The sequence below is a fragment of the Gobius niger genome (assembly GCF_951799975.1).
Source record: "Gobius niger genome assembly, chromosome: 12".
Lineage (NCBI taxonomy): Eukaryota > Metazoa > Chordata > Actinopteri > Gobiiformes > Gobiidae > Gobius > Gobius niger.
In genome coordinates, this window is record NC_136863.1 from 30,099,868 (window position 1) to 30,112,035 (window position 12,168).

The 12,168-nt window shown below is 46.6% G+C and overlaps 1 protein-coding gene across 2 annotated transcripts in view; it reads left to right on the forward strand.

Annotated features, from left to right (window-relative positions):
• The window catches only part of iqsec3b (IQ motif and Sec7 domain ArfGEF 3b), an 80,866-nt gene that overhangs the window by 56,214 nt on the left and 12,484 nt on the right, over positions 1-12,168 (forward strand). For both annotated transcript variants that reach the window (XM_079567523.1, XM_079567524.1), the window contains exon 8: positions 6,794-6,960. In XM_079567523.1, the coding sequence (XP_079423649.1) occupies positions 6,794-6,960 (167 nt within the window). The remainder of the gene's footprint in view (positions 1-6,793; positions 6,961-12,168) is intronic.

Below are 12,168 nucleotides of genomic sequence, written 5' to 3' on the forward strand. Positions count from 1 at the left end.
AGCCTCCCGCTGCGGTCGACAGCTAATCACAATCAATCACAGCCCCACAGGGTGCTGCCAATTACTGACATGTCAGGAACCCGCACACACACACACACACACACACACACACACACACACACACACCAACATACACACACGCTGATCATTTAAAGCCTTGAGTCAGTTTTTGGATGTATTTTTCACCCCCAGAACCCCTCGTAGTTAAGTCAAGGCTTGTATTATTCTTCAGTTTCACCGGCTGAAATGTTGCGCAGTGTGGCTTTAAAGCGCAGTAGTCTCCCCGGGCTTAAATCAGTGCTTTCGGTGAGGCGCGCTGACATCTCCACAGTGTTACGTAAGAGCGTTATGTCACGGCGCTGAAGCATGTTGGACGGTTGTGAGCGGTGCTTTTACACAGAGTGGCTCCTGTGCCAGCTGGCATGTAACTTCAGTGTTCAGATGTGGAGATAAGAGCGGCAGGGCTAGTGTTTAAATAAAGAGCTTATGTAACCTGCAATGGAGCCCTATGAATGGACTGACATGCACGTTAGTTATTCCATGCCTTCGTTTGGTCTTTTTAATTTTCTTTTTTTTATCAAATAATCGCCTTGACGTTTGGAAGATTTGTCCTTAGCATCTGACCCATCCTACAGTTTCAGATTATTTGTTTCATGATGCTATCATGGCAGTTACCCTTTCCAAAGACGCTTGCTGGCTGCAGTCCCCTCTAAGCTCATGGTGTTTACACTGGTTTATTTGAGCAAAGCTGTGTTTATTATTCTGCGCTTGACTGATACCTGTGGCTGCACAGTGGGAAGACAAGGATGAGAGGTCCACATGTTAAAGGCACTTTGTGGCTCTGACTGTAAAATGGGAAGCCCCTCCTCCACATACAGTGGGTTAGCGCTCGTCCAGTCAGTGGTTCCCATTTTTTCCCCTTAAAAACTTGCACCAATAAAGTTTTTATGAACTGACCCTCAGCTCTACAAGTGCGGAGCGATGCTGTGGGCCCTGGACAGCCATGTATCAAATCTTATTAGACTACTTTAAAAGAAGTTCTTGGTGTTAATTATCTGAGCAGTTTTTGCAAGGCAACTTCCTGGCAAAACGACCAGCCTTGTTATTTACATGACTTGCTCGCAGCCAAGCACAGCTCTGACTGGACAAACACCAGGAGGAGTGTGTGAAATGCAGCACAGCATTTTTCCCTCTCTACTGTCCTCTTTGAAGAGATTGGAAAACCTTTAATAGTTAGCTATTATTATTATTGTTTGATATATTAGTGATCCAAATACTTTTACCTCAATATGTCGTATTGTGGAAATGCTGCACTTTGTTGCAAATGGCTTTTAGTGAAATCATCCTGTCCTGGTGATCATGCAGATCGTAGCCAGGTCAACGCTTGCTAGTCTTTGCCACAGACACAGACAGTGAATAACAGCATGAAACAGAGCAGGATTCGAACATCCAACCTCCCCTGGATGACTGCACATCATGACAGTATACATATAGACTATGCTGATGGCTGTTAGTTCAAAGGAAAGTTTGTAGGTTCTCTTCCTTTACTTTGAATATGAGCTGTCTCAACTCTTCATCTCATTCTTTCATCTCAACTGAACAGCGTGAAAAACAAATAAATAAATAAAACTAAAATCTCTTCAGAACACAGAGAAATCCTGGAAACTGCTTGGATTTTATTTAACCATATGAATGTTGAGAGAAGAACACATCCTCTATTACGATCGGAATAACAATTGAATTTAATCTTAATTAAAGGGACAATGTAGAGAGACATTAAGCTCATAGCGACAGAGACGTACTGCATCAGATTATAGCTAAATATCTAGTTTCCATCTGTAGTCCAAGCGGAAGCGGCGTTCAATCCTAACGCATGCTGACAATCAATCTTTATTTATAGAACGCTTTTCATACACAGGTGCATCGCAAAGTGCTTTGACATTAAAAAAAAAAAGACATTAAAACATTATTGCCCGACAAACCCTCCCAATATATACAGTTGTCACAATACACACACACCTACACCCCCTACCCTTTACTCTACACTCATGCTCACACACAGAATCAAAATCAAGTACATAGGACTGGGTACAGATGACCAAGGTGAGGAAACACCATCAGAGGAGCCGTCTTCCCGGGAGCAGCAGACACTGGGCACCCACAGGACAGCACCCACACAGCCACAGCCAGTCACCGCTCCCGAGGCAGAGGGCTCCTTCAGAGGAAACACTGGAGATTCTAAAAATATAAGAAGCAGTATAAAAACATTGATAAAAAGTTTAAAAACAAAGTGAAGATCAATAAGAAACTAAAAATAAATATCGATATATAAATAAATATCAAGTTAGCAACATTAATAAATAGATAAATAAATAAATAAATGGGACTAAAATAGATAAATAAATATCAGCTAAAAGCTAAGCTAAAAAGGTGGGTCTTGAGCTGCTCTTAAAAACATGAACGTTCTCTGCAGCCCTGAGCTCCTCCTCAGGTGGTTCCAGAGGCGAGGGCCGTAATACTGGAACGACGCCTCACCATGAGTCTTTTTGTTGACTTTAGGAATAACTAGGAGACCCCTGCCGGAGGAGCGAAGGAGCCGTGAAGGTTTAGAAGGTAAAAGCAGTTCTGAAAGACAGGAAGGACCAAGACCATTAAGACATTTAAAAACCATTAAAAGAACTTTAAAAAGTAGCATAGTAAGCAAGCCGGCTAATTGGGAAACTTTTTAGTGTTTTTTTTTCCTATAGCCGTTAGCATTTAGCCATCAAACGTCTCAAATCATGAACGTTATGAACAAATTATGAAAATGTCAACCCATCAACCTCATATTGGTGGGGTCCAAGCCATTGTTGTTCCCCAAAGCACTGGGGGGAGTGAAGCGGCGTGTTTATAAATCATTTAGACCGCAAAGATAAGCCATTGTTAGTTTTTGCTGTTTTTCACCGAGCATATCACGCTCCTACATCACACTGTTTACCAGGTCCTGCTTCAACGCACAATATTTTCACTTTATGCCGTTGCCTTATCTTGCCATTCGATCTATTCACTTTACGTCGTGTCCTTTCTGTCCTTTGCAGCAAAGAAATTCAATACCATGTAGAAAAGTGCTAACATTTTGACAAAACATGTTCCGAAATGCATATGATTCTGGGATTAGTTTAGCGGTTCATTCAGCGCTCTCTCCGATAAAGCTCTTGGTTTGATGTGCATTGTGAAATTAATTTAGTTGATTGTTATCGGGGGATTAGAAAAGGTTTGAGAGAAGGATGGAGGAGGCTATTTTTAACAGATTTAGTGGACAATGTTTTCCCCTTACACACTGCTCTCCTCAAACCTCGATCCCTGAAACAACAGAGCCTTGGCAATGCAGTTGAGATGTAGCTGACCTTTGGTTTCATCCCAGCCCTGAAAAACGGTTGGCTATTGAGTTGTACTGCCTCAGGGTAAACAACAACAACAACAGCTTGAACAGATGCAAATGAGATGCAAAACGTCCTCAACTCAAACACTGCATTTACTGCAGAGAGTACGCACTGGCCATTAAAGCAGTACTAAGTAACTCTTGCCCCTAGAGGCCATAAGCGGCAACTGCAGGTGTCGTAGCAAGTTGCGATTTTTTTAACATATTAATTGTACGTGAGAGTAAATACTACAGAGGGAGAGAGAGATATTGTGCATCCAATTTTTTTCACTCAAACTTGGCTGTAAATACTGTTTTAAGTGGCCCTAGCCCACTGTTAGATTTGCCTGTTTGCCTGTTAGCCTCTTCTTCGTGATTCCATTAGTGTGTATTGGTGGCTCCGGTCCGGTGGCAGTCAAGTTACAATTGTGGTTTTCTGGCCAGAGACACCAGGGGGAGATGAAAGACCCTCCAATCATCCCATAAACACTTGTATTACCCCCAGAAGGACTACAAAAAGGATGTATTAAGGTAAACAAGTTACTCAGCCTTGCTTTAAGTTAGGTTATTTCAAAGTAAACAAACAGCAAGCTCATGAGCTAAAGACATTGTTTCTTCTGAAACACTGAAGAGGCACCAAGAGCCCCCCACACCTGCAGAACAGTGGAGGCGTCACAAGAGACACTACAGGAAACAATAAAGGGACAAACGAGAGGTATCCAGGCAAGACTCGCAGATATGCCTCACAAATCTTCCATCCCTACTATTGTTCATCCACTGGAGAGTAGGGTTGGGCGATGTTCCCTTAATTGGCCGTTGACGATGTTTACAGTGAACCATCGTGATGGACGATGATATCGTCCATTTCTCATTATAAGCATTTTTTTTTAAAGACATTTGCATAGCCTAAATATATGCTGCATATTACTATGTATGCTAGGAAAATGTGAGATTGCAGGATAAATGGATCTAAACTAAACATGATTTGAACAGAGTCACGGACACGACTTTTGCAAAAGAAATGTGTTAAAACTTGTGCGCAAAGTCTGAGAGGAGAACGACTTATTCAGAGCGTGAACTCCAAGGCTCTTATCACACTAATACAAATGTAAATCGGAGCTTATTATTTGCATTTGCTCAATTTTAACGTAATGTTTAAGAAACAGTGGGTGAACGGGACAATATTTTGAAGTTTGCGTCGTAGCTACATTTTTGAAGCTGCTCCACGCGCCGCCCGGTCCGTGTGCTCTAACCTCTTAACTCCTGCTGCACCGCGCCTTTCTCTCTCCTCACTCTTTCCTCTCTCGGTCCTTCGTGAGAATAGTCCACGCGCTCAGTTAGCTCCGATGTGAGCGCCATCTCATTTTAAAACGGTTTAAGTTTCAATACGCAGCAAAGCAAAACAAAACCACGCGCTGTTAAACTCTGAGCTGCAGAGAGAGAGAGAGAGAGAGAAAGAGAGCCCCGCGCGTCATAAACAGAGCAGCTGCGTCTTTACGTTAATAATTACGGCTAACACATCGTGGCTTCTGGCAGGCTACTGACGCTAGCGTGCATATTAGTTACATCAGTGATTTAATTTACAGTGCAATCCCTGCACAGTTTGTAGGTTTGCAAGGCCTACAGAAGACCAGTGCGTGTTTTTGACGGGAGGGGGCGTGGCATCACGATGGTGGCTCTCCATCGTGATGTTGCTCATCCATCGCCGATGGACGATGATATCGTCCATCGGCACAACCCTACTGGAGAGTAAGACGGATTATATCTGTCTGCCACGCTCTTCGCAGAATATGGTGAAAGGCTATTGTGGAGCGTAGGGAGAAGGGGGCAGAAGAAGGAGGAAGTGGCGGTGTTGACCAGTGCAGGACACCATGCTCTGAAACAGGGACGGCGCATCATTTCAAAGGAGCAGTGACTAGTGATGGGCGAGTGAAGCCTTGTAGCACTTTGAGGCTTTCCTAGCAAAAAAGTGTTTTATGCTTCGAAGTCTCTGAGCTCTTTCATTCTCTTTGAACACTGCCCTCTTGTGGACAAACTTTATTATCGCAACTTCTCATAAACACGACTGAAGCACCAACACAATCATGTTGAAGAGAAGTTTCAAACAGACGTGTGACAGTTTTATTATTTGCAGCCTGATATTGAGGTTTGAATGATCAAATCAATCATAGGCTGATAAATTAGAGTAATTTTCTTTGTAACGTGGTCTGTGCTTCACGGAGCTCCAGTGGGCGGGGCCTCAGACACCTGTCCCTTTGCAGCTCAAAGGCAGGACAGCAATGCGCAGTCTTTTTACTTCATTCAGTCAAAGCTAGTTTTGACACTATTTGCTGTAGATGGCGCTCCCTACGTTTCCCTCGCCTGTTCATCTCCACGCCTGTTTTTGTATCTGTTCAAAAGCAGGACTTTGTAAAGAATAAGAAAGTACAAAAATGATTCACATCACTATATGGACGAGGAATCCTGTTGTTTAGCATCTCACCTCTAAAAGCAGCTCAGTGAGACACTTTGAGCAGATGACCCGCTTTGAGACACGATACACAACTCACAAAAAGAAGCAGTTTTCAAGACAGTCCCATGACCAGGTGTTGCTGAAAGAGGCTTCGACGCAGTGTTTCGAAACAATCTGCTTCAGGAAGAGCGATACAAGCTCCAGAGCGTTGAGTTTTTTGGCCATCACTAGCAGTAACTGAAAGCAGTGCAGTGGTCCCTCGCTATAACGCATTTCACCTTTCGCTGCCTCGCTGTTAGGGTTAGGGCCACGGATTATTTTTAGTACAATTTTGCATGCTTTTTTACAGTGTATGAACGCCATATGCACGTTGTGTTCTGCTTCCTGATTGGCTAGTCGTAGAGTGAGCCTCCTCTCACTGTAGAGAGGATCTCTGTCAGTGTCCTGTCAACACATCAGCACACACCGCACCGCTGCCAAAGTCACAGCAACATGAGCGAACTATTGTAAAAAATAAAGCTAACTACTTCACGGATTTCGTCTATTGCGGATTATTTTTTTAACCTAACCCCCGTGATAAACAATGGACCAAAGCACTACGGTTTTCCTAACCTCCAAAAACATGGTCCGGTTGGCCCATGGTGGCGCTCAGTTGCCACGTCTCAGGACTAACCCAACACCTAAATGCAATTTCATTGTGCCTTATTTGTACAATGACGTATAAAGCACTTGATGACTTTGAATAATCTCTGCTATGATGCAACATTCCTAAACCACTGAGAGTCTACCGCAGCACTTGTAAGGAAGCAAATTAGATAAAGTTGTCCAACCCCCAAACTGTCCTTAACTGGTCTGCCATTGTATGGAAAATCTATTCAGGCTAAGACCAGACCGTATTTCCAGTTTGTGTTGCTCACATGTGTCCTATTTGTCCCTTGCAGCCAGCGGTACTGCATGTGTAACCCGGACGTGGTGCAGCAGTTCCACAACCCGGACACCATCTTCATCCTGGCCTTCGCCGTGGTGCTCCTCAACACGGACATGTACTCCCCCAACATCAAGCCTCAGCGCAAGATGGGGCTGGACGACTTCATACGCAACCTCCGAGGTACAGCACCACTACATCAAAGTGTCCAACCTCTTAGGCACAGACCTACTGCAGCAAAGTGTCCAACCTCTGAGGTACAGACCTACTGCAGCAAAGTGTCCAACCTCTGAGGTACAGACCTACTGCAGCAAAGTGTCCAACCTCTGAGGTACAGACCTACTGGAGCAAAGTGTCCAACCTCCGAGGTACAGCACTACTGCATCAAAGTGTCCAACCTCTGAGGTACAGACCTACTGCATCCAAATGTCCAACCTCTGAGGTACAGACCTACTGCATCCAAGTGTCCAACCTCGAGGTACAGACCTACTCCATCCAAGTGTCCAACCTCCGGGGTACAGACCTACTGCATCCAAGTGTCCAACCTCTGAGGTACAGCACTACTGCAGCAAAGTGTCCAACCTCTGAGGTACAGACCTACTGCAGCAAAGTGTCCAACCTCTGAGGTACAGACCTACTGCATCCAAGTGTCCAACCTCTGAGGTACAGCACTACTGCAGCAAAGTGTCCAACCTCTGAGGTACAGACCTACTGCATCCAAGTGTCCAACCTCCGAGGTACAGACCTACTGCAGCAAAGTGTCCAACCTCCGGGGTACAGACCTACTGCATTCAAGTGTCCAACCTCCGAGGTACAGACCTACTGCAGCAAAGTGTCCAACCTCCGGGGTACAGACCTACTGCATCCAAGTGTCCAACCTCTGAGGTACAGCACTACTGCAGCAAAGTGGCCAACCTCCGGGGTACAGACCTACTGCATCCAAGTGTCCAACCTCTGAGGTACAGACCTACTGCATCCAAGTGTCCAACCTCTGAGGTACAGCACTACTGCATCAAAGTGTCCAACCTCTGAGGTACAGCACTACTGCAGCAAAGTGTCCAACCTCTGAGGTACAGACCTACTGCATTCAAGTGTCCAACCTCCGAGGTACAGACCTACTGCATCCAAGTGTCCAACCTCTGAGGTACAGCACTACTGCAGCAAAGTGTCCAACCTCTGAGGTACAGACCTACTGCATTCAAGTGTCCAACCTCTGAGGTACAGACCTACTGCATCCAAGTGTCCAACCTCTGAGGTACAGCACTACTACATCCAAGTGTCCAACCTCTGAGGTACAGCACTACTACATCAATGTGTCCAACCTCTGAGGTACAGACCTACTGCATCCAAGTGTCCAACCTCTGAGGTACAGCACTACTACATCAAAGTGTCCAACCTCTGAGGTACAGCACTACTACATCCAAGTGTCCAACCTCTGAGGTACAGCACTACTACATCAAAGTGTCCAACCTCTGAGGTACAGACCTACTGCATCCAAATGTCCAACCTCTGAGGTACAGCACTACTGCATCCAAATGTCCAACCTCTGAGATACAGACCTACTGCAGCAAAGTGTCCAACCTCTGAGGTACAGACCTACTGCATCCAAGTGTCCAACCTCTGAGGTACAGACCTACTGCATCCAAATGTCCAACCTCTGAGGTGCAGACCTACTGCAACCAAGTGTCCAACCTCTGAGGTGCAGACCTACTGCAGCACTAACTTGTACAATTATTCACGTCAAAACTGTGAGAGTTTATTCCTTGTTTAAAGGTCTTATTCAACACTTTTACTCGGGCATTTGAAAGATAAGACTCCACACCTTAGCCTGGTGTCTCATGTTTATTAATGGTAAACTATGATGAAATAAAGGTATGTATGCCTACGAAACACCTGGACTCAAAATAGTGCTGGAGTGACGAAGGTAAAAACAATAGCTGCCACTTATTGGTAAAAAATGGTTTGTAGTGGAGGCAGATTGAGTGCTGAAATGATCAGAACAAGCACAGTGAATCTGTGAATACACAGAAGAGCACCATGTCATGAAATCAGCTCATGGAGAGCAAGTGTTTGAGCTCTTGAAAAGCTTCAGAAAAATAGTATAGCTTTGTATTTAAAATAACTATTGTACAGGTCCATATTGATTATAATATGGGCACTGTGTATTGTTGGGGGCATTTGAGGCCCACAGGAGATTTATTTTGTTTATGTGTGTCCTGGTGATTTTTGCACTCTATGCAAACATATTACACTTAATCGTTTCATTTGATCAGCAAAACTAAAATAATAAATTGGGGTAGAAACTAAGCATTGCTGCTGCTTTTCCCAGACTGGGCCTTTCATTTATTCATTTGCTCTTCATTATTATTTTTCCTGTTATCTTTAATTATGGAGTATGTTTGTGTCTGGGGCCCTGCCCAGTGAGGTTCCTTTCGGTTTGGCCCTTGGCCTGAAGCTCTTGTTTAGCGCAGTATTTGGCAGGAGGACGTCTCAGCTTCCGTTTTATGTTGTATTTACAACAACTGAGAAAGAGAAGGCAATGACTCGCACCATATGCTTTGCTGAATGCCGTCTTTTTCATTTCCTATTTATGATCTTTCTCTGTGAATATGAGGCCAATTTTCATCAAACTGAAGAGTGATCAGAAACTTCAGAAGCAGCACACAAACTGAAAAGCCACATTGAATATGAAATCTATCTGACAAGGCAAAGAGCTGCATTCTCATTGGCCAAGAGCTGCATGTGGCTCACAAGCCACGCATTCGTCAAACCTTGGGTTTTTGACGCTTCGGTAAGATTGAGCGTAATTACTCTGACTAGTGGAGAAATCACCAGTCCATTTGCATTACGAATGGTTGAATGTAATAATCTGCTCATTATGTAGTTTGATTGCAATGAGCTGTTTTGAAAGTGAACAAGGATTGCCCTCATTTAAAGGCCAAACATGAGCTGACGGCCATGAATGGCACACCTACTCAGACGTTCTATTTAGCATACACTACCTCTCCAAAACATTTATTATATCAACATTCTGAACCCGAGTGGAGAGGCATAGGCTGAGGATTTGTGTCATAAAATAGGAAACAGCACTGGAGCCGTCTAATGGGCATTTTTATAGCCTTGGTTTATGCGAATCATAAATCTTAGCATCCGCACACTCTGGCGAGGATGTGTACTTCAGAGAACGTGATAAGAATCGGAGTAGTTTAGAGGCGCTGGGAAGTTTGAACGTTTGAGTGGCAGGCCCTTGAAGTGAAGTAAATTACAGCCCTCTCAGCATCACCACCGCCGTCATCAGCTGTGCACCGGGAGATCCGCCGTATCCCAGAGATTAACAAAACTGCACGCCAGCACAGACGGTATCCTCACGAGGAGGTAACTGCAACACTGGAAGTGTTCAGGGGTACAATGTGCTGCTCTATGACTTCACCATGCTGCCGTTTGCAGACTGGGTTCATGTCTCAAATCATTCATGCACCGAATGATTTCCTCTATGTGCACCGATTCTGCATATTTCTACATCTACATATATATACATCTGTTAAAATGTTAGAATGTGTTCCAAGGTATTTACACACTCATTTACTGCAGCAGAATCAAAGTGTAAATAATCCTGCACATGCATGCAGGGTGTCCATAAGTGCACGTGGCACCAGGACACCCTAGGCAGGAGGTCGATGATCGACTTTGTAGTTGTGTCATCTGACCTCCGGCCGCGTGTCTCGGACACTCGGGTGAAGAGAGGGGCTGAGCTGTCAACTGATCACCACCTGGTGGTGAGCTGGATCCGCTGGCAGGGGAGGAAGCCGGTCAGACCTGGCAGGCCCAAGCGTGTTGTGAGGGTCTGCTGGGAACGTCTGGCGGATCCCTCTGTCAGTGGGGTCTTCAACTCCCACCTCCGGAAGAGCTTCACCCAGATTCCGGGGGAGGCGGGGGACATGGAGTCAGAGTGGACTCTGTTCTCCTCCTCCATTGTCGATGCGGCTGCTCGTAGTTGTGGCCGTAAGGTCTCTGGTGCCTGTCGCGGCGGCAATCCCCGAACCCGGTGGTGGCGCCCGGAAGTAAGGGATGCCGTCAAGCTGAAGAAGGAGTCCTACCTGGCCTTGTTGGCTTGTGGGACTCCTGAGGCAGCTGAGAGGTACCGGCAGGCCAAGCGTGCTGCGGCTCGGGCGGTCGCGGAGGCTAAAACTCGGGTCTGGGAGGAGTTCGGGGAGGCCATGGAGGAAGACTATCGGTCGGCCTCGAAGAGATTCTGGCAAACCATCCGGCGCCTCAGGAGGGGGAAGCAGTGCTTCACCAACACTGTTTACAGTGCGGGTGGGGGGCTGCTGACCTCGACTGGGGATGTCGTCGGGCGGTGGAAGGAGTACTTCGAGGACCTCCTCAATCCCGTCGTCACGTCTTCCAATGAGGAAGCAGAGGCTGAGGACTCGGAGGTGGGCTCGCCCATCACCGGGGCTGAAGTCACCAAGGTGGTGAGAAAGCTCCTTGGTGGCAAGGCTCCGGGGGTGGATGAGATTCGCCCTGAGTACCTTAAGTCTCTGGATGTTGTAGGACTGTCTTGGCTGACACGTCTCTGCAACATCGCGTGGCGGTCGGGGACAGTGCCCCTGGATTGGCAGACCGGGGTGGTGGTCCCTCTCTTTAAGAAGGGGGATCGGAGGGTGTGTTCCAATTACAGAGGAATCACCCTCCTTAGCCTCCCCGGTAAGGTCTATTCCGGGGTGCTGGAGAGGAGGATCCGGCCGATAGTTGAACCTCGGATCCAGGAGGAACAATGCGGTTTTCGTCCTGGTCGTGGCACACTGGACCAACTCTATACCCTTCATCGGGTACTCGAGGGTTCGTGGGAGTTCGCCCAACCAGTCCACATGTGTTTTGTGGATCTGGAGAAAGCGTTCGACCGCGTCCCTCGTGGTGCCCTGTGGGGGGTGCTCCGGGAGTATGGGGTCCGGGGCCCTCTGCTAAGGGCTGTCCGTTCCCTGTATGACCGCAGCAGGAGCTTGGTTCGCATTGCCGGCAGTAAGTCAGACCTGTTCCCGGTGCGTGTTGGTCTCCGCCAGGGCTGCCCTTTGTCACCGGTTCTGTTCATTACTTTTATGGACAGAATTTCTAGGCGCAGCCAGGGGCCGGAGGGTGTCCGGTTTGGGAGCCTCAGAGTCTCATCTCTGCTGTTTGCGGACGATGTTGTTCTGATGGCTTCAACGAACCAGGACCTTCAGCACGCACTGGGGCGGTTTGCAGCCGAGTGTGTAGCGGCCGGGATGAGGATCAGCACCTCCAAATCCGAGGCCATGGTTCTCCACCGGAAAAAGGTGGCTTCCCCTCTTCAGGTCGGTGGGGAGTCCTTGCCTCAAGTGGAGGAGTTCAAGTATCTCGGGGTCTTGTTCA